This window comes from Thamnophis elegans, chromosome Z, assembly GCF_009769535.1.
Source record: "Thamnophis elegans isolate rThaEle1 chromosome Z, rThaEle1.pri, whole genome shotgun sequence".
Lineage (NCBI taxonomy): Eukaryota > Metazoa > Chordata > Lepidosauria > Squamata > Colubridae > Thamnophis > Thamnophis elegans.
This window is the reverse complement of record NC_045558.1, coordinates 121,804,739-121,830,087: the sequence shown is the minus strand read 5'-3', so window position 1 is coordinate 121,830,087 and position 25,349 is coordinate 121,804,739. Positions and strand designations below refer to the sequence as shown.

General features: G+C 40.0%; 1 protein-coding gene across 8 annotated transcripts; it reads right to left on the bottom strand.

Annotated features, from left to right (window-relative positions):
- Positions 1 to 2,889: 2,889 nt before the first annotated feature.
- On the bottom strand, positions 2,890 to 21,483 carry MAZ (MYC associated zinc finger protein). 8 transcript variants are annotated; one of them, XM_032235539.1, is made up of 7 exons: positions 21,294 to 21,483; positions 16,216 to 16,305; positions 10,498 to 11,288; positions 7,275 to 7,338; positions 6,927 to 7,098; positions 4,991 to 5,198; positions 4,105 to 4,186 (listed from the first exon to the last, which is right to left on the bottom strand). In XM_032235539.1, the coding sequence occupies exons 1-6, from the start codon at positions 21,351 to 21,353 to the stop codon at positions 5,011 to 5,013; spliced, it is 1,365 nt and encodes a 454-aa protein (XP_032091430.1). In that variant the 5' UTR covers positions 21,354 to 21,483; the 3' UTR covers positions 4,105 to 4,186; positions 4,991 to 5,010. The 8 variants fall into 8 exon arrangements, with proteins under 8 accessions (XP_032091434.1, XP_032091429.1, XP_032091430.1 ...); XM_032235540.1 differs by having other exon boundaries at positions 16,216 to 16,302; positions 21,294 to 21,482; XM_032235542.1 differs by lacking the exon at positions 21,294 to 21,483 and adding an exon at positions 18,518 to 18,844 and having other exon boundaries at positions 16,216 to 16,302.
- Between the last annotated feature and the right edge of the window lie 3,866 nt (positions 21,484 to 25,349).

The following is a 25,349-nucleotide window of genomic DNA, read 5'->3' as shown; positions in this document are numbered from 1 at the left end:
TTTTCAATCATCTTCTCTCCTTTGCAGTTCTATATATTTTGTTTTATTCTTTGAGGCAATCCATAACTCAAGCTTGAAAAGGGATTCCTTACAATAAAGCCAAATTATTTCATAGAAAGGCTTAAAAGTGGAGGGCATTTCAGCAGGTGCCTCTTGCGCAAGCAACAGAAAATGGTTGAGTATTAAGTTATGCAAATTTTCTAAAACCAGATTAATTTTTATCATCTGGAAGGGAGAACAGAATCATTTAGTACAGAAAAAGCAAAATTCTACATTGAAACAGTTTCCCCTTATTACAAAAAGAAAAAAAACCTGACACAAAGGTGGGACTTGTGATCCTCAATATCCTCCCCCCTCCCATTCTCTCTTTTGACTGGGTTGGTTGGAGCTGGTGTGAGTCCAACCTGTGTACATGCTTTCCATCCTAAGCAGATGCCTGTTTCTCTACTCCTCCAGTGACTGGAAGTCTTCTTGTCTAAAGAAGATTGAATAGCTTGTATTGATTCTTTATGGATATATTCCCGATAGCCACATCTATTTTCTCTTTCCTCTGTCCTGACCTCTGTCTTTTCTCCCAACCAGCCCCATAATCATTGCCTGGGCATCGTACATATATCGCTCAACATCATCCAAACACCCAAATCTCTTGAACCGGCTATTTCCCTTCTCCCCCACATTCCCCGTCTGCTCTTGAGAATGAACTCACTTCCACAAACCCTTTGCTTTCACGCCTTTCTTCATTCAACCCTCTCCCAGATCTGGCTCCTACCATGGACAGCTCCTTAGGAGTCTCTCTTACTTTCCGCCTCCGCCCCGCTCCTTTCTCCCCTCCTTTCTGATTTACCTCGTGGCTACTCGCTCTCTCTCCACCAAGTTGTTTCTCGTTCCCTCCTCCGGTCTACAGGCCATTCGCTATCCTCCTCATTTGCTGCCTTCAGAAAAGCCCTGATGTCACCCAACCCCCCTGTGCTCTACGCACGCGACTAGGTGTGCATAGCATCCTTGCCTTACTCAGCGACCCAACCTTTCGCTTTCTCCCTTTTCAAGGTAAGGTACGTTATCTGGAAGACCCCTAACTCGGTCTAAAAGCCTTCATTACCGAGCCCTCCCTCCATCTGTTTCCAACTTCCTCGCACACTCTCTTCCCGCATCCCCAGTTCACACCCATTCTTGGAGCAAAGAGAGCCAACCCTGTTCTTCCCCCCACCCGCCCCACCAGCCATTCCGCCGGGCGGCGCGCGCGCGCACACAAACACACATGCAGCCGAATTGACTCTCGTCGCCGATGTCTCCTCGCCTCCACCAACCCGCCACTTTCCTCTTTCAGCTCCTTCCTCCCACGCACTCCCCCCACCCCGCCCTTATACCTGCTGCTCAGTCTTCCCGGTCTCCAGAGGGAACCTCAGTCAAAGATGGGATCCACGCCCACCCAGCATTCCTGACTACCCCCGCCCTCATTTCACATCCCGACACATTCCACAGCCTGATGCCCCCAAGGACGCCCCTCCATCTACCACCGAGCGCCGCATTCCTCTCGCCCACACCCAGCTCACTTCGGTCTTCTTTGGTCTCCCCCGCCCGATTGCCGCAGCAACAACCGACCTCCTGTTATAAGGAGATGAGAGGTTTGGGGGAGAGCGGAAGGGGGCACAGAAAGGACCCAAGCAAGGTCTCCGGTTCTCCTACCTGTGCTTCTGGCTATGTCCGGTTGGCAGAAGGTGTTGAGGTAGGGTAGACAGAGAGCTGGAAGGATTGATGCGCCCCCCCCCCCGCTTACTCACACATCACACCCCTCCCTCTTGCTGCTGTAACCCTCCTTTATCCCCTTCCATGAACAAGAGGCTACTGTAGATGGGGAAAAATTCAGCCTCCGCCCCCCTTCCCTCCCCCCCCCCCACTCCTCTTACTTGCTCACTCGGCAGCTTTGTCTGCAAGGACGCCCCTTCCCCTCCCTTTGCACTGATGCGCATCAAATGGTCTCATCCACCCTGCTTCTTCATTGCAAGCTGTGGGGGGAGTAGTTGTGGTTTGAGTTTTATGAAGAATCAGCTGATCTGGCAGGGGCAAAAGATTAGCAGAGATGGTGCTGTTGCTGGAAAGTCCCATACATTCCCGGATTTTTTTTCCCCATCTGTCTTTCCTTGTCAATGATAAAAACTTCACATTGACAAGCTACAAGTGCAGAGTATCAAAGAACTAAAGAGTCCCAGAACAATTGACACTATTTCCTCTGGGACTGCCCAGCGCAAATCAAAACCTGGCTAAATTAGAAAGAACTGAAAACCCAATCAAAGGTGCAAAACTGAACCAGCCCAAAAAAGATGGGAGAAAGGCAGATTATGTTTTGGATCCAAATGAACTCAGCGAGCTGATGCGGGAGTTTGATACAGAAAATGTTTTCGGGGAATCCTGCTTCCTCTGGAGAAAATTATATAAAATCTCTCAGTTCCAGTTTTTCATCAATTATTTATAAGCTGCCCAGGCTGCTGCAGGAGGGAGGACGAAAAGAGCCCACAAATTAACTCTAACCACAGCAGAGCTCCAATGCAGCATTTAATGGCTTGCCAGGGCACAGCAACTGCACCACACCATGATTTTTGGCTCCAAAACATTCAGAATTGCTCTTTTTCCTATAAAGGCGGCTATACACATTGAGCCATAACCCAGAAAGCAATTCCATGAGTAATTGGAAGAAACAAGGAAGTGGTTTAGGAACTCACTCAGAATGGAAATATGCAACCTGATGTTTGATCCATTACACATTTTAAATAGATATGAAAGGTCCCAAGATAATATGATAAAAGGAGATGCAAGAGAAGCCAGGAATGGGATACTTTTCCCCCCCACAAAACAATACCGAAATAATCTGACAATAAATAGACACAAGTGTGGATTTTTCCCTTCAATTGTTTTACTAAAATCTTTTGCTGCTGAGACACAGATCCAGAAAGGGCTCACAGAAGAGAAAAGGAAGGGGAAAGGGAGGGGCTTCCGAGAGAAGGAACAGGGAGTGGATATAGATGGACACAGCTTCATTACATTTGTGTTAACAACAACAACAAAAGAAAAACCACAAAGGAGGGTTATTTTAAATGTCAGGGGATTTTTTTTAATATATATAATACAAAAAAGCAAGAGACTCTAACCCCGAACTGTGGGGGTTGCATGCAACAAGGGAGGTGTTCAGCAGGTGGGGCATCAATGCTTGGTGCGAAGGGCTGATGCGCTTGGAACACGAATCACGAGAGAAGCTGAGGAAATGGAGCATTAAAAGACACCATGGAAGAATGAGGCGCTGGGCAAGGAGGGGAATTCAGAGCAGATTCTCAGCACGGAAATGGAGAACACTCCACACTGAAGCCATGGAGAAAGATATACAGCCCTTCTCCATCTCATCTCACTGCAGCCCCCACAACTCCAGCACCAGGCACCAAATGATGCCACAAAATCCCAACCTGTACCCCCTTCTAACTTCTCTGTAGGTTCCCCAAGTTTTGTCAACTCCTGAACCAACCCATTATTTCTAACTCTGTACTCCTTCTCCTGCAACGTTGCTTACACTATGTCCCACAATTATTCCAGTCTTCGATCCCCCTTGGTCTGTGAGCTGAGCTTACTAAGTCATTCTGTCTCATTATCTCACTCTTTTAGTGAAGTTCATTTAGGGGCAACAGGGGGCACTGCTGGAATAAGCAAGATCTACTGTGATAAAAGATTATCATTATTTGGCTTAGACCATGGACTACAGAAATGAATGTATTTCCAGGACTGTTCTGAGGGCCACAAGTTAATAGTAAGGGAGTCAATAAAATGAGGGTGCTCTCAAAATGCACAAAGTCTTTCTGTGGCCCTCTGAACAAGAGTTGCTTCATTGGCTGAGCAGATGCTTTCCCAGCTCCACTATTTTATGAGCACAGGCAGGGGGAGAGAATGAATGAAACTGCCATTACATTAGAAACCCATATATGGCCACTGAATATCCATCTGGCTTGAAGGTTCCAGCTGCCAGTGAGGGAGAGAGATGGGGCTGGGAGGATTGGCTTCTGTCTCCCCACTCCTAGAAATCACCAGGGCTGTGTGGGGAGGGCTTGGCTCACAACCGAAGCTCCCTCCATGGGTAGCACTGTGACGGCGGCTGGAGGTGGAGCTGAGACGGCTGCAGCGAGGGGACAGACCTCACCCGTACCTGTGGAGGAAGACAAAAAGAAAGTCAGAATGTTCATACCCAAACTCTTACGGTTATTAGCCCAAGCTTTCAACTGGCTTCCTACATCCTCTTATTACCTTACACTAGTTCAGGTTTAATAATCTAATTTAATGAGGTGATGCAGCTATCCCTTCTCCAAAATACCCTATTTATCCACAGCCTGGTAGAATTTCTCTCTAAAAGGCTGAAAAGATTAAGTGTGTTAAGTCTGTGTATGCTAATTAAATAAGGTTAGGCTGGCACTAACTGTTAATCCTCCTCTTGAAGACAATACGGAAACTCAGTTTATCACTTAAATGCCTGGATTAGGAAACTGTAGAGTACAATGTAAAATAAAATGGATCTGTCCAGGATGCATAATGCAAGCAACCATCTGTAAAGGCAAAAAGAAGCTAAAACACTTACCAATGGATTTGTATCTGTTGATAACATAAAGGAATTTGTTGATATCCCCAACCCTCCTGGTTTTAACATTAAAAAAACACCATAATCCCGCAGAAAAATATTCAGAAAATACAATACTCAATGGAATGTGCATGGCTTTTTTTAAAATTACAGCTCAAATCTTGAAGATGAACCTGCAGGAAGATCAGTCAAATCACACTATCAGATACTGCTATACGCAGCATTTAAACTGGCAAAAAGATGCTAAGTTAGGATGCAGCTGCCCCAGGGAGCTGGAATTCTCCATTTTCTCACTGAAAATATAAGGGTACCTAAACAACCCTAGGGGGAAAATGGGCTCCCCTCCCCCTTCCCAGGACAGAAGGAAGCGGCTCTTGCCTGGTGGCCCGGCCAGTGTTTCACCGCAGCGGTTGGCCCTCAGTGGCCGCGGTCCCTTCTCCTGCGTGCGTCTGCAGATGCCCGTTGAGCTGAGCTGGGGTCTTGCAGTGCACGCCACACAGCTTGCAAAGGAAACGCTCCAGCCGCGGGGCGGCTAGTCCATGGTCCTTGACCGCGTGGACCCTGAGATAGGCCGCTGTGGTGAACCCTACGGGAGGGGGAGAAGGACAAAAACCAGCCAGGTCAGTGTCCGGCCTAATGAAAGCGTTAGCCCGGTGTCCTGCAATGCTTGGCTGTGCTTCATCTTAGAGGTGACTGTGTCCTGAAACTTAGTGAAGGATCTATTGCAACAAGCTTCCTTAATTTCAGAGGCAGCTTCTCAGCCCAAAGACAGCTGTTTCTTGCCACCAAGCAAGTTATTACTGTACAAACAGCATATCCCACCCTAAGGGCAGCTGCATCTTGCTACTAAAGAAATCAATATAGTACAAATAACCAAAATAAAATCACCAAACCTTCAACAGAAATGTTTTGGTAAGAGAATGTCAATAGAATCCCCCTACAAGAAATTTATAATGTTGTATTTCTCTATTATTTAATTCACTACAAATTTCAGAGCCAAAACTGAACAAAAATAATAATAAACTGCTATTTTATGTTTCTGAGATTCCATATATATGAATATAATATATGGATAACAAACATTAATCAAAAATGTAATCCAGGAGAAATATTAAAAACAGTTAAAATTTAAAAATTCCACAATTTTAAATTTGCATTGTCTAATAATTTTAATTAATGTATTAAGACTTTTGCAGTGTCAAGATCATGTGGGATACTGAGCTATCAGAAGGATAGGGCTGGAACAGACATATCCACTGCAGATATTAGGGAATTGCCTTCCAATAATTCTTAAAATTATTTCTTGTACACATTTATCAATTCATTGGACTATATCCATAGAAATAAGAAGCATCATCTTTCACTTTTACTGCATAATATAAATCTCTTCAGTGTCTTACAAAATGAAACTAAATGTTTTGACATATAAATGGGAGAAAGTCACATTGGGAACTACTTGTATTGCCAAGCAGTTTGCTTATTGTAAACAAATATATATTGGCAGCCTGGTTAACACTTGCGTATTAAGAGACTTCAGTTTCAGTAATTCAAATTGTATTTTGAAGATAGCTTAACAGGCCTCATATGCATTTTTGCAGAATTACTCATGGACAACAAATTTGTTCCATGTTTAAACGCTTTTAATTGTATTTAAATCCAGCTTTTTTCCACACAGCATTTGCCAGAACTCATTCCTTCCATAAAGCCTTGCTCATTATACAAGGCTATTTAGCTGAATTCTAGTTGATAGAAATTATGTAGCTTATTTTCATTTTTTATCAAAAAATAGTAATATTCAAATAGATTAGAAACGGATAAACTAATTCTAATACTGCATTAGGTTAGGAAAACAATGAGGTGACTTAGGCTGGCAATTCCCCCTCACCTCTAGGAAGAAGAAAATAGAAATCCACTAATTGAAATGACTTGTTCAAGCAGTTGCCAGAGTTTGAAACTGACTGATCCCACCCCAAAAAAGGGAAAGTAATATCTAGAACAGATATTAAATTGGGAGTGGGGGCTAAGGCTGGGAATAGTACCTAGAAACTAAGATGAACTTAACTTTACCTTCAAACAGTTTAATCAAGAATGAAGAGACTTATGACTGAGAGATTCCTGAAGGAAAGAGTAGAAGGGAAAAACTTGAAAAACTAAATTAATTTACCGGAATTAAATTCCAGTGAAGCTGAATGAAACCTAAGAAAACCTGCACACATTTGCATACAGGGTTTCTTAGCACATTTTAAAAGCAAGACTTATATTTATATTTACAGTTAGGTTCAAATGTTATCTGTCTTGAACCCTATTCTCTTACCTTTGTTGCACAGTTCACAGACATGATTCGGCCCTTGGCTGTGTACTTTCATGTGGTCTGTGATATAGGCAGCACTCAGCATCTTTCCACAAACGTGACATGGCACCTTTTCCTCATGACGGACTGTGTGAGCACGTAGTCGATCCTTAGTGGCAAAAGCTGCTTCACAAGTCTGCAAAAATAGGGGGAAAAGAATCATTGGTCTATTGCCCTATGCATTTAATAGCTAAAGACTAAAGTGTACATAAGATTCCCTCAAATGTATGTTATCTTTGTTCCCTCTTGTATCAGGAAGACTGCCCAGAACACTTGAGCATAAATAAGTACGATATCAATGGGAAAAAATACCTCACATTTGAAGGGCCTCTCTGTTGAGTGAACTTGTCGAACATGGCTGTTCAAATGATCTGGCCTGTGGGAAGAAAGAAAAAGAAATAAGATGAAATGTGGTTTTATTCTTCTCTAAACAGGGTTGGGGTGATTCTACTTATCCACCAAAAAACCTTGCGTTGAGGAAACTGACATCTTATATTTGGGGGAAGATGGAATAACAAGAGTGGTAAATTTCTTTTGTAGATTATATTTTTTAAAGCTGGGAAGAATCATGTTTACTTAATAGCTGCAAAAGCAGCACATATATAATAGGAACAGACTTCGTTCCATTCTGGAAATTCTCATATACACAATACATAATACTAGTGATGGAAAATATATGTCTAACACTTTAAAGAACTAAATAATGAGAATTTATATTATTATATGCTGCACAATTCATAGGAATTAATCCACTAAATGATTAATCTGTAATGGATATGCGGCAAATAGATATTAAATAAATCTCATGAGACAACAGAGCAGAATAAATCTGTTGGATTTATGGAAGATCCATATGGAGCAAGTTAAAACTGGAAATTAGAATCCTGGAAGTGAGGGATATCATGGCTTTCATGTTAGAACATTTACTATTAAAATGAGACTGTTTAACTACCCCTAGTTAAATTTGAACTAATTTCTATAAGATTTTGCTTTTAGCATTTATAATAATGGGAAAAATCTGTAAATAGATTCAAGTGGTGTCTACTGTAAGTATTAAATAAAAATACAGAGAAGGGATTCATTGCAGACAGTGGTATACCCTTTGCCTTATGCAATTCCGTTTGCTTCAAAATATATTTTGGATTCCATGACTGTCTTATTTAAGCAACCGTTTGCAATTATCACAGTAATGAAAAAGTAGTTTTATCACCAGTTCTCACATTTATAGCCTTCAGAGTTTTGTGAAGCAAAGGAAAACTGATATATCATAGGCACAGTTGTAGTTTCACTTAGCGACTCCTTCCCTTAAGTACCAAATGTATCAGACTTTTTCTAATGTTTTAAATTATTATAAATTGGATGTTTTAAAATAGTGAAGATCTCTTGTATTTTTGAATCCACAAGAAAAAATTCCTTTTATAAAACAAACTATAGGTATGTGGTTTTTTTTTTACAAGCTTCTCAGGGATTTCGAAGAAAAATGCAATAATTGACCAACCTGGAAATTTATTAGGATGCAAAATTACAAATGCTTGGCATTTGCAGAATATGAATATACTATAAACATTAAAATATCTTATGTTTAAAAAGCAAGGACATGACCTCCATAGTGTGGGGGAATGAGGGTAGCAAATAAAACCCAAGGGAGAGATTCTTGAGTATCAGCAACCTTTTTGCTGTTATCCATTTTTCCCTTGCCTTCCACATTACAAAGTGCAACTTTCATTCAGAATTTTTTTTCCAAAACAGCCAGAGAAATTTAATATCCCTATTATTGTGCAAATAAAAGCAACATAACTCTTAATTTTATTTGCTAATATTTGTAACAGCTGGAACAATGTTTCCTGTGTATTTTTTTAATTCAACATTTGTAGGAATATCTGAAAAACAGCAACCTGGTTAAGATTTTTGCATTTCTAAAGCAAAACACAAATCCTTATTCTTTGGTGCTTGCCTTTAGGGCAAGTATGTAAAAAGTGTACTTCATGAGCCATCTGCATTTCATCAGTATCCATTTGGTGGCCTTCGGAGTATGCAGGATCAAAATGGACTTATTTGGTATATTTTGGAATTATTTTTACCAAACATTTTAGAAGCAAAATCTTAGATCTATTCAAAATCCCAATTTCTCTTTCCCTGGTTGTGTCGGTTTTGAATCCTGGATCTTCCCTGCTTTTTCAGTTCAAATTTTAAACTGAAGAAATTGTGCACTTACTCTAGGTCTAACTATTATTTGAGATTCATTTCTCACTTCTGTTCATGCCAGTGTTGAATAATTTATTTTTCTTACAATCTATGTCCTAAATTAAGCAGTTTCAGTATTTTACTGCAGGTATTCCAGACTCTTGCTATTTTATGTTTCTATTTCTTCTGTGCAGGTATTTGTTGAAATATCCTGGAGTGCCAAAGTGTTTTGCAGTAATTAAAACTTTTAACCATAGTACATTGACAAAATTTATAAGCTTGTTGCCAAAACAGTACCACAATGTTATTACTTGATATTCTTGCAAGGTTTTAGTTCTGAAAATGTATTTCCTTTTCCCACAAACTGACCTCATGATTTGCTGCTTGATCCAAGAATATTTTCTAATATGTAAAAATCGCAGCTGGAATCTTTTCACTCTCATTATGAGGAAAATGTAAGGCATTCCATATGTTAACATGGAATTCAGAACTAAAAACAAAGGTCTCCCCAAATGCAGTATGCTAGCAATGATGCATTTTAAATTGTTTCTCCCCTCCCCCCCTTCACATAGTATTGTCTTAGTATAGGCGGCTTCTTTATATGGAGAAATTCTAAGTCATCTACTACTTAAAGGGCATCTTTTTAAGAATGTATTTGAAGAATTGTTTCAAACTATCAATCTGATGAGATAATTTCACAGGTAATATTCAAATGAGTGTGCATTGGAATGAATTTAAAATGGTTTTCCCATTTCTTTTTAAATTCAATCTTTTTATGTTTTCTGAGGTTCGTCTGCCAAGACATCTCAATTCACTTTTGTTGCCTGGTGTACAAAATAATCAGAAAACTGTCTTATAGATTCTTTGATTTTAGAATCCACCAGCGCTATGGCAATAACTGGGAAACAAACTAGTTGCACAGTCATTTGGTAGCCACACCAAAGAGAAATGTGTTCTCACATTTGTTCACTATTCTTCTCTCTGTTGGAATTTATGTAGAATAAGGAAATTGTTGCTAAGTTTAATGATGAAAAGAAAGCATATATTTCCTAAGGAGTTGACTATTATGAGGATCCATAGAACTAAGTGTCTACCAGTGTCTCTTAGAATGTTATGTCAATATATTAGAGAAATCTGGGGAAGTTAATAGAGGTAGGCTTGATCTGGCCCACAAATTGATTTGGGAACTCTTATATTATTATGCCTTCTTAAGGCATAATAGTTTGGCATGTTGTATGTATATCTTAGTCTTTACCAAAAAGAAGAAATATTTTTCTCAAATTTCTCATGCAAGCACTTCAAAAATTCCCATATGAAGTGCATCCTCCCTGAACCCTCAACTCCCTCATACCGAGAGAAACTCTTCCCACAGTGGCTGCAGATGTACGGCTTGTGCACAGCACCGTCATGTGAACGGACATGATAGCTCATGCGGTCCTTCCTTTTGAACCGTTGCTGGCAGACAGGACATTGGTAGGGCTTCTCATCTGAATGTGACAACTTATGCCGATTGAGATGGTAGACATCCCGGAAGGCTTTCCCACACATCTCACAAGCATGGTTCTTCCGGATACGTTTGCCGGATGCTGTTGTGGTCACTAGGCCTGCACCTGACCCTGCAGTGTTTCCAGTACCCTCAGCAGGGGCAGGTGTTGCTGGGGCTGTACCACCGATGGCAGAAACACTAAGCAAGCTGAGGGGAACCATAGTGGGCATCTTCATGGTTGTGGGTCCAGCGCGAGAAGCTTTTGCTCCTGTGTGTATAGCTTCATGGCGCCGCAGGTTATAGCCATTCTTGAATTCTTTAGCACACAGGGAACAGATGTAGGGCCCTTTACTCTTCGGTTTCTTCTGGGCTTCAGCTGCCTGTGAGTTGGCAGGAGCTGCCTGTGGGGTAGGGGCTTGCGTGGTCTGAGTGGGTGGCACTATCTGCCCACTCCCACCTTCAGAGGCAGAAGGCTGCTGCTGTTTCAATGCAGCTGTATCTACTGTAGAAGCAGCTGGTGCAGAAGCAGTGGCAGCAGCAACCACAGCAGCTGCAGCAGCTGTTTCTTGTGCTGCAGCCAAAACAGGCAGGAGGTCCACTTGGAGGGACTCAGCAGGGGTAGCTGTCTGTTGGGGAGGAGCAGCTGTGGTGGCAGTCTGAAGAAAGAGAGATTGTATAATTGAGTAACATAGTGATGAACAGCCTACAGTAATCTAGCAACTTAAGTACAAAGATAAGTAAATTCTTACTTCAAAAATAAGCATAGTTTTTACTAGCAGAAACAGCTGGATTCATCAATATACAGCATATACTACTAAACAGAATAAAAGCAAATTCTTGGTTTTTAATATCCTAATATTTGAGGGTTCTACTATGTATAGAATTTCTCTTTTCTGCTCCCAGAATGTATTACATTGTCTCACTACTGAGACTAAAATAGTTTCCTTATTGCATAACAGGTAAGTGACATGGTGTATGTATTTAAAATTGATCTTTATAAATACAAGGGACAAAATTAGCATGGGTGCAATATCCTTGGAATAAGAGTGGAAGAAAAGTAGCTGGCTTTTTTCTATGACACTGCAGAAGATGGAGTAATTCCACAGTTTAGCAGAAAGATATTGTAGTATGTTGAGTACTATCCTGTTTGTTTTCCAGATAATGTCTTTCTCTACACTAAACTAAACTGAAGCAATCAATTTTAATGTGTGTACAAATAGGAAATAAGTAGGAAAATTATCTCTACATTATTGATTCTGGTCAAGGTTCACTAAAGAAATAATCCATATGTGGCACAAGGCCTTAACTGTCATCTAGACTTAAGGGTATGTAGCTATGCAGATGCCCCAATGATGCATTTATGCTTTAATATCTGCAAGGCAGAACAATCTTAACTTTCTTATGGTTTTCTCCACCAGGAGGAGAGATTCAGTACGATGTATTAGAGATTGTTCATGTAGTAATATTCTCTAGATAATTAATGCTTTTTGACTAGGTTGAACTTACCTATTATATTTTTACCAAATAGTTGGGAATTTCTATGTACTTTACTCCAAAATGAAAACGCAGGCATCCTGAATTATGAAAAAACTGTAGTTTATAATTATTTTTCTATTTAAATAATGCCTTCCACTAGTTTTAGCTTCCTGGAGAAACACTTTTAATTCTAATTTTAATTCTACCTTGATGTTCTCAATGCTGCAGAAACATTCATTCACACTGATAGGGAGCTCCCTTCAATCTTCTAAGATAGACCTGCTTATTCTAAAGAATTATAATAATAAAAAATTAACTTAAAATATTTATTTTTAAATGATACTCAACAGAAAGTGATATCTCTTACAGCACATAATACAGTTTTCTTAGTATAAAACTAGTTACACTCTCTCAAGTCTATGCTGTTGCTGTTAAATAAGTTTTTGACTCAGTTTAAAAAACTATTTTGAAATTAAATCAACCTTGAAACTGCTTCCATAAAAATGACTACACTGTTGCCCAAACATGCTTGCTCTCACTATTTCAGGAAATTTACAAGCAAAACGAGTAAAAGAAAGTTATTACAAGGCAGATTTATAGAACCCATCTAAAAAAAAAGTTGCATTTTAAAACACATGGTCATCCTGAGCAATGCTTATTTCAATAAGTCTACCTAATTTATCTGTTATTGCTCGGAGTATGGAGTTCTGAGATTACAGCACTGCTGAAATTAAACCAATATGTATGTAAGTCCTAGGTTTCAAAAACCAATCAATTCTAACAAAAACATGTAGAACTTTACTTTGTCATATTTAGGCATTTTATTTTGCCTTTCATACTTACAAAAGAAGTGCATCTTCACACCACAAGGTATGAACCAAAACTATTTATATTCTGCATATTATCTGTACTGCTGATTTAAAATAAAGTGCAGAAGTAGAGTCCAGACAATCCAAAGCATGGTATAAGTGAACAGTGATACTGCCATACCTATCTCAAAGACAGATTATCAATATTAGTGATTGCTCCAACCACTCAACAGAAAGCATGGAAGAGGAACTATGTTATAATTTTAACTCCGCTAAGACGTATGTAGAGGGATTGAATATATAGTCTAGTGAAAAAGTAGAGAAAATGCTGCTTATTAAATAGATTTATATACAAATTATTGTTCGGTGATATAGTAATCAATATACTGTGCATTCAGAAAGTATTCAGGCCTCTTTACTTTTGTCAATTTTGTTATGCTGCAGCCGGATTCTACACTTGGATGAAATTCATTTTTTTTCCTCATTAATCTACACTCAGTACCTCATGACAAAGTGAAAACAGAATTCTAGAAATGTCTACAAAGTTATTAAAAAGAAAAAAATTGAAATATCATACTGGCGTATGTATTCAGATCATTTGCAACTTGAAATTTAGCTCCGATGCACACACACACACACACACACACACACACACACACACGGCCAATTTATTTTGATCGTTGCTGACATGTTTCTACACCTTGATTGGAGTCCACCTCTGGTAAATTAAAATTGATTGGACCAGGGATGAAATTCACCAGGTTCTGGAGAACTGGAAATTTTGAGTAGTTCGGAGAACCGACAAATGCCACCTCTGACTGGCCCCAGAATGGGGTGGGAATGGAGATTTTGCAATATCCTTCCGCTGGAGTGGGGAGGGAATGGGGATTTTGCAGTATCCTTCCCCTGGAGTGGGGTGGGAATGGAGATTTTGCAGTATCCTTCCCCTTCCACACCCATCAAGCAGCCCACAGAACCGGTAGTAAAAAAAAAATTGAATTTCACCACTGGATTAGACATGATTTGGAAAAGCACACGCTTCTCTATAGAAGGCCTCACAATTGACAATGCATACTGTAGCAGAGCAAAAGCTATGAGGTCAAAGGATCTGCTTGCAGAGTTCAGAGACAGGATTATTACAAGGTACAGATCTGGGGAAGGTTACAGTAAAATTTCTGCTGCACTGAAGTCTTCTATGAGCACTGCAGCCTCCATAATTCTCAAATGAAGGGAGTGTGGCACAACCAGGACTTTCCAAGAGTTGGTGCCCAGTCAAACTGAGCAATTGGGGGGAAGGGCCTTAGTAAAAGAGGTGACCAAGAACACGATGATCACTCAGCTTCAGAGATTCTGTGTGGAGATGGGGCAAAGTTCCAGAAGTACAATCATCATTGCAGCCCTTTACCAATCTGGGCTTTATGATAGAATGGCTAGATGCAAGCCTCTCCTCAGTGCAAGACACATGAAAGTCCTCTTGGAGTTTCCAAAAAAGCATCTGAAGGACTCTCAGACTGTGGGGAACAAAATTCTCTGGTCTGATGAAGGATTGAATTGTTTGGCTCAATTCTAAATGTAATGTCTGGAGGAAACCAGGTACTGCTCATCACCTGCTCAATATCATCCCAACAGTGAAGCATGGTGGTGGCAGCATTATGCTGTGGGTGTGTTTTTCATCAGCAGACACTGGGAGACTGGTCAGGGTTGAGGGAAAGCTGAATAGAGGAAAGTACAGGGATATCCTCAATGAAAACCTGTTCCACAGTACTCAGGACCTCAGACTGGGACGAAGGTTCATTTCCAATATGACAATAATCCTAAGAACACAGGGAAGACAACACAGGAATGGCTTATGGACAACCCTGTCCATGTCCTAGAGTGGCCCAGGCAGAGCCTGACTTGAACCTTATTAATCATCTCTGGTGGGGCCTAAAAATGGCTGTTTACCGATGGTCACCATCCAGCCTGATTGAGCTTAAGAGGATTTGCAAGGAAGAATGGCAGAAAATTCCCCAACCCAGGTGTGCAAAACCTGTGTCATACACCAAAAGACTAATTGCTGCTAAAGCTGCTTCAACAAAGTACTGAGTGAAGGGTCTGAATACTTATGCCAATGTGATACTTCATCTTTTCCTTTTAATAAATTTACAGACATTGCTAAAATTCTGTTTTCACTTTCATTATGGAATATTAAGTGTAGATTAATGAGAAAAAATGAATTTCAACAACTATAGAAGAAGTCTATAAGTCTGTAAGGGGTGGAGTGGGGAACCTCTTTCAGTCGCAAACATGGATGAAAACTGCTACTTGTTCTTGTGGGGTACAAGTAAAAATCCAAAGTAATCAAGCCACAAAATGAAGAGTAAAGGTGGGTAGACTTTGACTTATCCCTGAAAAAAAATTGGCATCTCAGCTACAAGGTCAACAACAACTCCTGTTTTGCATGCTATTTATCTACTTCAGGCAGAAAAGGTAAAGATATTATGTTTATTCCTGCTTGGTAAATGAAGTGCCAATTGACTGTCTTACACGATACAGCTATTACAGGTGTATTGTGTTTTGGGGTACTTTACCTCAAATCAGGTTTGAATAGTAAGTACACAAGGCAGTTTTTGCTAGGGCTGAGCAACACTCATTTGTCAGCATCAAACTTTTTGCATTTTTCAGAAACACATTAACAATTTTGTTCAGATTGGCTTTATTCTTAGATAATCACAAAGAAATTTTTAGGCTGCAGTTCTATTCAAAATTAAGTCCCATTGAATATTTTAATCTTTATTTTAAAAAAACAGAATGAATCCAAAATGATGCTACAAACTTTTTGTTTTTCTTCTGTTCAATCCTATCCAATACTCAGAGACTGTATGAATTAGTCCTCACAGATTTTTTGGCAAGATTTTTTAGAAGTGGTCTTTCTTTCGCTCCTTCCTAGGGCTGAGAGAAACTAGCCCAAGAAATCATTCAGCTGGCTTTGAGCTTATCGAGGAACTAGAATTCACAGCTCCTAGTTTCTAGTCTAATGCTTTAACCACTACACTAAACTGGCTCTCACAAATTTTACTAGTCTTGGCTAATCATTATTTCAGAGTCAATAGTATAAAAATGAAAGTGACTTCAAATAATAACTAAATTATAATAAAACTCATTTATAGCAACAGCAACAACTTTCAATAAGTCTTGAAAAGAGTACAATTACTTTTAATATACAATAATCTAACCTGTAATAGGAAGACATAGTTGCTACTAGCAATTCTTTCCCTGAAGATTCACTTTATTTTCTTTTATTGCCTAAATAGCTTACCTGGAAGGGACTTTGACTACAGCCCTGAGCAGCAAAAAATCTTGACTGGATTTCAGTCCCAACCTGTAGAGGATTCTGAGTATGACTCTGCTAAAAAAACAAAATAAAAAAGATCAGAGAATTTTAATTTAAAAAAAATAATTATGACAAGTAACTGCAAAAATATAGAAAGAATAATTGTCAATAATAATTGATTCCACAGAAAAACTGATTTAAACTGGAAGAGGAGCTCATTACAAAAGATAAAATATCTTAAACCAGGCAGTAGTATGACCCTTACAGAGGATAAAATATAAATACAATTATAACTGCTGTAAAGATCAGAACCATTTTTATAACCTGTTCTCTCCTTCATTTTATCTTTGTTATTTACATCACTTTTCTTTTACCTTAATTTTGCTTTAAATTTGTATTTTTATCTTATAAAAGCTTTAATTAAAAAAAAAAACACCTTGAAAATGTCAGCCATATTGAATTTTTGGATGGGGAGAAAGCTCAAAATTTTCTTCATCTGAGCTAAGTAATTTTAAACACTTTATGCAAGTATGGACAAATCATAAATTCATAGAATAAAAGATAGAAACAGTTATATGAAAATTTTCTATAAGGAGAGACGAGAAGAGATAACAAGTAGCAATAGATATAGGCAGTCGCTGTGTGAAATGTGCCTTACATTTCTGAAGTGTAGAATAATAAGACTACTAATGGGGGGAGGATAAAGAGAAAGCTTCAGATGAAATCAAGGTGTAGTGGCTGAAACATAAGACGACAGTTAATTTAAAGGAGAATCATTTATAAGTGGTTTGAAAACTGAGTGGTGGCCTATCTGAAAAACAGAAGGCCTATGTTGTCTTCTGCTGAGGAATCAGAAGCAGAAAGAACCGGTACCCGGGGAAAAAATACAGCACTTACTACATGAAAAAATAAGGGGAGCATACAACAGGAAGAGGCTAGTCTGGATAAACAGTGAAAACTGAGTAAAATTAAAAGTGGTAGCAAATTAAGACAAATCGTTAAAGAGGGTGGAAAAAAAGACGTAATACAATCAACTGACTTAAGGCAGAGCTTAGACAGCCACATACACATTTTCTCCCAAAACACTGAGAAGTAAATGAATGGAAGAGATGTGCCTCTTATTAGGCATATCTATACCTATTTATATAATCTTAACTCATATATGTTTGAAATAGTTGGAGAATAGACTGAGGTTTAAATAATTAAAAGGGGGGAGCAAATTAAGACAAGTAACTTAATGGGGTAAGGAAAGGACAGCATGTTAAGGCAAGTCCAAGGCAACTCTCATGGGAGTGGGGTTTGGCCACCAATTCACCCAAAATGTTGGAAAGTAAATAAATGGAGTCATTATACCTTTTACTAGTTACATCTACAACTATTACTAGGTCAGATGGAATAATTGGGCCTTTTTCTGCATTATCCTATGACAGGAGATCCTAACCCTAAACCTTGAGATTCATGCAATATATATATATATATATATATAAGAAACAGGTGGAAAATTGACACTACACCTGTTGGCACCAGAAGGTAGTCCATAGCCACCTCCTACTGTAAGTGCATGCGTTTGAAGGTAATGAAATACCGGGGATCGGGAAATGGGAAGGAAGCACCTTTTGAGCATGGGTGGCTAAGTTCAAACTAATGCGCGGTGGAAACCCCTGGGATACTGGCCTGACAAGCAGGGAGCCAACATGGATAAGGGACATTATATTGGCCGAGGTTGGTCGGAGTGTGGAGACAGCAGGAAAGGGGAGGATTATGTGTGTGTGGCAGGGCGAGGCGACTGAGGCGCGCGTATCTTGGGGGGCATTTTGGAAAGGAAGCTCCCTCGGAGTGGGGCTTAGGAAGCACCGAGGTAGCAACTGGCAGAGAAAAAGGTGGGGGAGCAGCGCGAGGGGCTGGGTAGAGCAAGCGCGAGAGGGAGGTGACCGTTGGCGGGGGGGGGGAAGAGAAGCGCGAGGGGCTGGGCACAGCGAGTGTAGAGAACGAGGGGGTAGAGGGAGCGCAAGGCAACGCTGGGCGGAGGGAGGTGACCGTTGGGGCAGCGCGAGGCGGACGGTGGGGGGGGAGGAGTGCGTGCCGAGTGCGCCCTGCTGGCCCGCGCGCGCAAGGGCCCCCGCCCGCTGGGATTCCCGAGGGGAGGGGAGGGGCAGGGAGGATGTGAGTAGGGAGCCTAGAGCTCCAGCTTGCGCTCCCTTGTCCTTCCCTCCTCGCGCTCCCCCCCCACTTTTTTTTTTGCGGAGAAGGGAGGGGGAAGGTGGAGGGGAAAAAAAGGGGGGGTTACCTGGAAGATGAAGCTGCTCCAGTTGCTCGGGTCCATGGCGGCGGTAACGAGCGGGGGAGGGGGTTCAGCTTGGCGAGAGGGGGGGGTCGGGAAGGGAGGGGGGAGCGAGTGGGGAGCAGCAACAACGTCGCGCGGGCGGGGGGAGTGAGGTGGGAGGGGGGATAGAGCGAGGAGGCAGCGGCGCGAGGATTCCTAGACGCGCACGCTGATTGGCCCCTTCTGCGCGCGCGCGCGCTTCCCCCTCCCGCAGCACAGCCTTTCTGAGCGGGAGGGGGAAAAGAGGGGTGTGGAGAAGGCGGCAGGTATTGATTGGGTGGGGCTGTAGTCCTCGCTCCCGATGTGCGCGGGACCGTACGAGGGACCCCACGTGTGGTGCCTGCTGATTGGGCGGACTGGCGAGCGCTGTGACCGTAGGGCTCATTCTTTTAAAGACTAAAGTTGATTGGCCAATGCCAAAGCGGCCGCGCGCGAGTAACGGTTGTCTTTTTCTCCTCCCCGTTATTTTTTTTAAATCTAAGTGAGATGGACCCGTTTTACAAAATGGCCGCCAACCTTGATCTTTTCACCTTCTAATGTGGTTACATCTTTGCTGCCAGCCATCCATACTTTACATCGCTTTAATCTTTACTGGTAAAAAGTGCAAGAAGGATTAACGAAGTTCATAAAATAACCTGTTAAGTTTTATTTTTTACTGACCAATAAAGGGCTCCATTGCAGAGAACAAGTGAAGCCCCTTAAATACTGTAAAGTATACATGTACCTTGCGTTCCTGAGATGTTGTTAACACAGAGAAGACATTTTTCTTCCAGCAAAACTATTTAAGAAGTATAGTGTCTTAATCTGTTGTAATTTAGGCAGAATGCAAACGAATAAATGTTATCAATGTTTAAATAATAATTAGTTTAAAATTGTTTGGGTGAGAAAGCAAATCAAGTAAATTAAGTGATCTTGATTCTAGCATAGTTTCCTTACAAATACTTGGATGAAAAGACATATCTTGAGTTGGCAAAGATGGCTTTAGGCAAGCCTACACCTCCAAAAACTTAAAATTCCACTGTTGGGTTACAATACAAGGAAGTGCGTTTTTAAATAAGTTTTTATTTTAACTGTATTTTACCTGGTCCCTAATAGAAAAATGGGATATAAATCAATGTGAAAGACAATAAGAGCAATAGATTGATCCAATAGTTTTAATTGCTTTTTTTTCTTTTTGTATATTATTAGATGCTTCTTTGATGAAGTGGTTAAGGAATCAGGCTAGAAATCAGGAGCTCTAGTGCCATCTTATGCGCAGCTGGGTTACCTTGGATGAGTCCTCTTTCAGTCCTAGGAGTAAGACATTAGCAAGCCACTTCCAAAAAAACTAGTCAAGAAAATTGCAGGAGGTTGTCTAGACAGTTCCAAAACACTGATACAATTCAACAGAAGAAAAAGGAAAATTATTCCCCAAAATGTAGAAATTTGTATTAGTATACATAGTAGATATGCTACTGCAGAGCTGTGAGAGCTGCACAACTGAGAACTTATAGCTAGTGAGAGCTTTGAACAGCTCTTTGTAATTTGCCAAAACTTGCTGGAAAGTTGTCATTTTTAATTTTGAAAGATACTTATTTCTGGTGAACAATAACCTAAAACAAAATACTGGAAAAAATGATACAATTCTGATTTTCACATTTTACATTTGTCTGCTTTCTTCTAAGGAAATCTAGCGATATATAGTCTCTGAATTGACACCTGCATGCTGAAATTCAATAAGATTGCTATGTTGGGAAAATATATGTGGCTATGATCACAACAAAAGGATCCTAATATAATTACTCAGCATGATGTGCATATTTAGTAAACTGTTATTGATACCATGGTTAAATCATGGCTTGACTTGAATCCTCAAGCCAATTAACATCACTGGATCAGGATACGAGCCTAACCTTTCTCTCCCTAATAATTTCTTTGATTTGCATACAGTACTACATATTGAATAAAGTCTTCAAAATTCACGTTACCATAGTCCAGATAAGCTGTTTTCACATAGCATCTTTGATCACAAATTAGCCAACTGTTTTGTGGTCTGTGGTCATTTTATCTCAGTACATTTTATCTGTGTGGTCATTTTATCTCAGTATGTTGATCACAAAGCTGCACTGTACTGAATAAAACCACAAGAACCATGTCCTGCAGAATTAATCCTCCTTTCCTTGGATAGCTGCACAGGAGACAAATAATATGTGCATATTACCATGCCAGTGTCCACCTAATTTACAGCTGAGGGATGCAAGAGATAAGGATGGCATTTGTGTGATTCTCTCTTCATTCATGTATCATTTTATCACAATGGTTTGCTTCAAATGCCATAAATGCCCTGGCAGCTTCCAAGAATCTTGTTTTAAAAACACATCAAAATTCAAGACTAGCATTTCTTTATACGTATCTGATCTGAGCAAATTAGATTATCAAAAAGATAATGATTTACTTCTGTATATTTTACCAGATTACCAGATGGCGATTTTAAAAAGCGCTTTCATTGCAGCTGTGCAATGCAGATGTACGCATATTTATGGCATTCAATTACATTTACATTTACAACTAAATATAATGGATTGATGCAGTATGCTGAAATGTTAAACATACAGAACGCATCATGTTTATCGTAGGAGCAATATAACGTTTCGTGCTTAAATAGGAGACAGCCAAAGATGAGCTAAACGATTACAGCTAGAAGAGACACAGTCTTCCCAGTTTTGTTCACCCAATCCTTTCAACCGGTTGAGTCACTTACAGATACATAATAACAAACTACATCTCTGTAGTTCCACCAACCAATTTTCTCTAGGCACATGCAGACTGCGTATGCCAATTCCGCTCGCGTAGATCAGAAAGACGCATGCGCTCCAGGAAGGAACGGAAGCGTGCACGGAGATGCAGAGGCCCTGCGAAAACAATATGCTCGTGCTCGGCAGCCCCGGTCTCTGTCGCGCGCGGCTGAACGCAAGAGAAGTTGTAAATAAACTAAGGCGCATGCGTCTCAAGGGTCTTGTGATTCTAGATTTACACCGCGTCCGCCGCGGAGTGTCAGAAGCTCGGTTCACGCATGCGTTCTTCCACAAATGTGAGACTGCGGGATAATATGCCGTATGCGTAATATGAACGTCTAGTAATTCTAACTTCCGGGTGACGACTGGAGGTGGGGTCGGTAATTTCCTGGATGGCTAGATCGGTGAATGATTGAACGGCGCTTTAAATAATTGCATTTGGATTGGTGTTCCGAATGGGTTTATTAACAAGGCTTACCTGTGCTGCGCCCTTAGATGCATTTTGTAGAATTTTCCCTCTTGCCTCTCCTTGGGAATCCGAATTGATATGTATAAGTGATTTTTTTCTGTCTTTGCGAAAAAACATGGGGGCACTTTTGTTTTAAGTACCTAATCCCATCACACTACAATGCAATATTTCTTTGAAATCTTCACTCTACCCCAACCTTCCTGAAAGAGGATGTTAGAAGAATTGAGGAGTCCATGCTATGCTCTGAGCTTGGTTGTTTTCTTGGAGACATTTCATTACCCAAACTAGGAACATCAGTGCTAGATTTGCTCTCAATTTATATTCTAGCGGCTTGCCCTGTAAATAGAATATAACTCAAGAGCAATCCCACTCCTACCACTGATTATGTTACCTGGTTTGGTAATGAAACATCTGCAAGAAAACAACCAAGCTCAAGAGAGCATCTCATTTCAAGACTGACCTACAATATTCACCTTTATCAGAAAATTTTTCTTGCTGATTTTCTGAGTGACCAATAAAACACAAATGGCAGCTGCTGGAAAGAAAGTGTTTTATTCATTCAACATGTACTGTGTTAAAGGTAGCCTTTATCATTAGAGGCCTATTAGTATTATGACAAATGGGCTTTGATGTTTACATGTGCAGATCAAGGTGCTCCTGTCCTGGACTTTGATCCTAAGGTGCATGATGGATGTGTATATTAGGATATTGGTTTTGCAGTCCTGTGAAGTCTGGAGAAAGAAGAGGAGGATCGCCTTCAGATACAGAGACTGCCCCCTAGGTGTGGATTTATAATGAGGAAATCAAACTGGACATCTTTATTGACATATAAAGGATTTCCCTTATCAACCTAATGGGCAGATCAGACGCTTTTAACTTCTAACAAGAGCATTCCAGAAATGTGATGTTCCACTTTTATTTCTGTAGTACTCATTCTTTCTCCTTTAAAATTCAGAGAAAAGAGATTGCAGGCAGAGTGTTTAATAAAGCATATGCAGACTCTCTTCCTGAAGCTCTCCTACATTTTACTGCTAAGCATTTTTACTTAAAAAAAAATTGACAACATACTGAGTTACATATATTTCTATAATTACATTTTAAAAACCATATAGTGTCATGCGCAACCACACACAGAGCAGCCCTTCAGCTAATGGTTAATGTCACAGTACTGCCTGAAGTTTCAGGGACAATCAGTTTGGATGATACAGTAAAATTCCATCATTCTGGCACAAAATCAAAAGGTTTATACTCAATAACTTCTCAACCCAGCATGGCTGGCACATTCTGCTGCAGGAACTTCTCAGGTGTCAGCCCTCCCATATGTAAGATCCAAAATGGTATACTGTAAAGCAACAAAAGGAGTTCATTTGTTCACAAAAATAGTCCAAAATAAATGCAGTATGCATTGCATTCTAAGGAGTACCCAGATTTCTTTGCAGTACACCAGTTGATGTACTGGTGAAGGTGCTGGGCTAGAAATTATAAGACAGTGGGTTCCAGTCCTACCTTAGAGAAAAAAGCTGGCTTTCTGGGCCAGTCAGTACCGCTCAGCCCAACCCTCCTCACAGGGGAGGTTGTTTTGGGGAAAATAATAGGAAGGAGATTTAGGTATGTTTGCCACCTTGAGTTATGTATAAAAATAATAAAAGTCTGGAAATAAATATTAGAAGACAGGCATAAGATGATGCCATAAATTATTAGTTAAATCTTATGTATGAAAGGAAATAGAACTAGATATCTAGGTCTTTCTTGCCGTACTTTTATTAGATTCATTGCTAAAATGAAGGCAACGCTATATTGAGAAAAAGCTCAGAGAAAGCAAACCCAGATTAACATAGATAAGCTTTCCCTAATCAATTACCAATTCCAATTGAAAACATACTTGGAAATTCCACACTCACACTCCCCTACGTACATTCATGTAATACGTCCAAATGTACAGCTATCTGAATGTGAGAATATTTGTCTGTCAGAAGACCTACTCTAGGAAAGGGTGCCAAACTCAAGGCCCAAGGACAGATCTGACCCATGGGGTGCTTAGATCTGGCCCACGGGGCCGCCCTGAAACAGCGAAGGGATAGGCCACGGTGCCCCTCCCAGCAAAAATGAAACTTGGGAGGGCCGCATGTAGCCCTTACGAGCTCTGTTTTTGCTGGCAGACAGTCGCAGGAGGCCATTGCAGCAGAAAACAGAGCTCGGGAGCCCATTCTTGCTGGCAGAGTGTTCGGGCTGCTGCAGGCACCGCCAACACTAGTGATGTCGAGCTGGCCATGCCCACCTTGGCTCCCTGAAGTCAAACACAACCCTGATGCGGCCCTCAATGAAATTGAGTTCAACAGCCTTGCTCTAGGACCAGAACATAGACACATATTTAATTGAATTAATAACTAATTGAAACAAATAGATATATAATCTATATTATTTTCATCTATATTATTTTAAACAGGTAGGTTTTTCTAAATGTTACTATATTTCACTTTACTTATTACATATCTCAGTCATCAGAAATTTGGGCTGTATAAAAATGTTATAATACTCAACTGGATAAATAAAATAAATTGTTTGTAAAATTAGTTAGCCTACTGAAAACAGAATTGATTCACATAATATCAAAAGGTTTTCTCATACACAGACTTTCCTCACCCATTAAAACCCACACATAGCTACAAGTATTCTCCTCTTTTATTTCGAGTATAAACAGAGGAGGAGGAGATTTTACTTATATATATATTCATTTATTTGACCACTATAAGTTGTAGCACTATGTTAAAAAAATAATCTAAGAAAAGTTACAATTAGAAGGGAAGAAAACAGGCGAGAACATAACTGGATAAAGAAATTACCTGTAAGTGGAAAAGTTAACATATAGAAAGAGAGACAAAAACAGAAGTCTTGCTTCAGTCTTTCAAAATGATTAAATTCACCAGGCAAACAGCAGCTTCAGGCTCTTTTTCAAAGGCATCTGCACTTTTCTGCTAGGTAAATACCATTGTCTGATATGCAGAATCCACATATAAACTCAGCTTCACATATGAAGCAATGTCACCATCGCGCTTTTGTGGATGATTTGGTTATAATATTGGAACAACCGCAGGAATCCAGTAGGGTCTTAATGAATACGATTAATCAATATGGTCAAGTCTCTGGATTTAAAATAAATTTAGGAAAAACCAAAATATTAGCTATAAATATGAATACCAAGCAGAAGGAAGAACTGGGAGCGATGCTAAGATGTGAGGTAGTTAAAAAAGTTAAATATCTTGGAGTTAATATTTTAACCTCAAATGGGAAATTATATAAGCATAATTATGAACCACTTTGGCATAGTATACAGATGGAGATGAAAAGGTGGGAGAAACTGCATTTGTCTTTGCTGGGTAGGATAGCGGCAGTGAAAATGAACATTTTACCAAAATTTTTATTTCTTTTCCAAATGTTACCAATACTCAAAAGAGATGCGAATCTTTTATAATGGCAGAAGGGTATCAACAAATTTGTATGGGCAGGAAAGAAGCCGAGGGTAAAGATGAAAATAATGCAAGATGCACGTGAA

Excerpts from the sequence above, each read along its gene's own strand:
- MAZ (XM_032235536.1), bottom strand. The coding sequence starts at position 17,939 with ATGTCCCTTATCCATGTTGGCTCCCTGCTTGTCAGGCCAGTATCCCAG. Across the intron at positions 7,099-7,274 it reads AGAGGCCCTTCAAATGTGAG|ACTTGTGAAGCAGCTTTTGC; the intron begins GTATTTTTTCCC and ends CTATTTTTGCAG. Across the intron at positions 5,199-6,926 it reads CTGTGAACTGTGCAACAAAG|GGTTCACCACAGCGGCCTAT; the intron begins GTAAGAGAATAG and ends CCCCTCCCGTAG.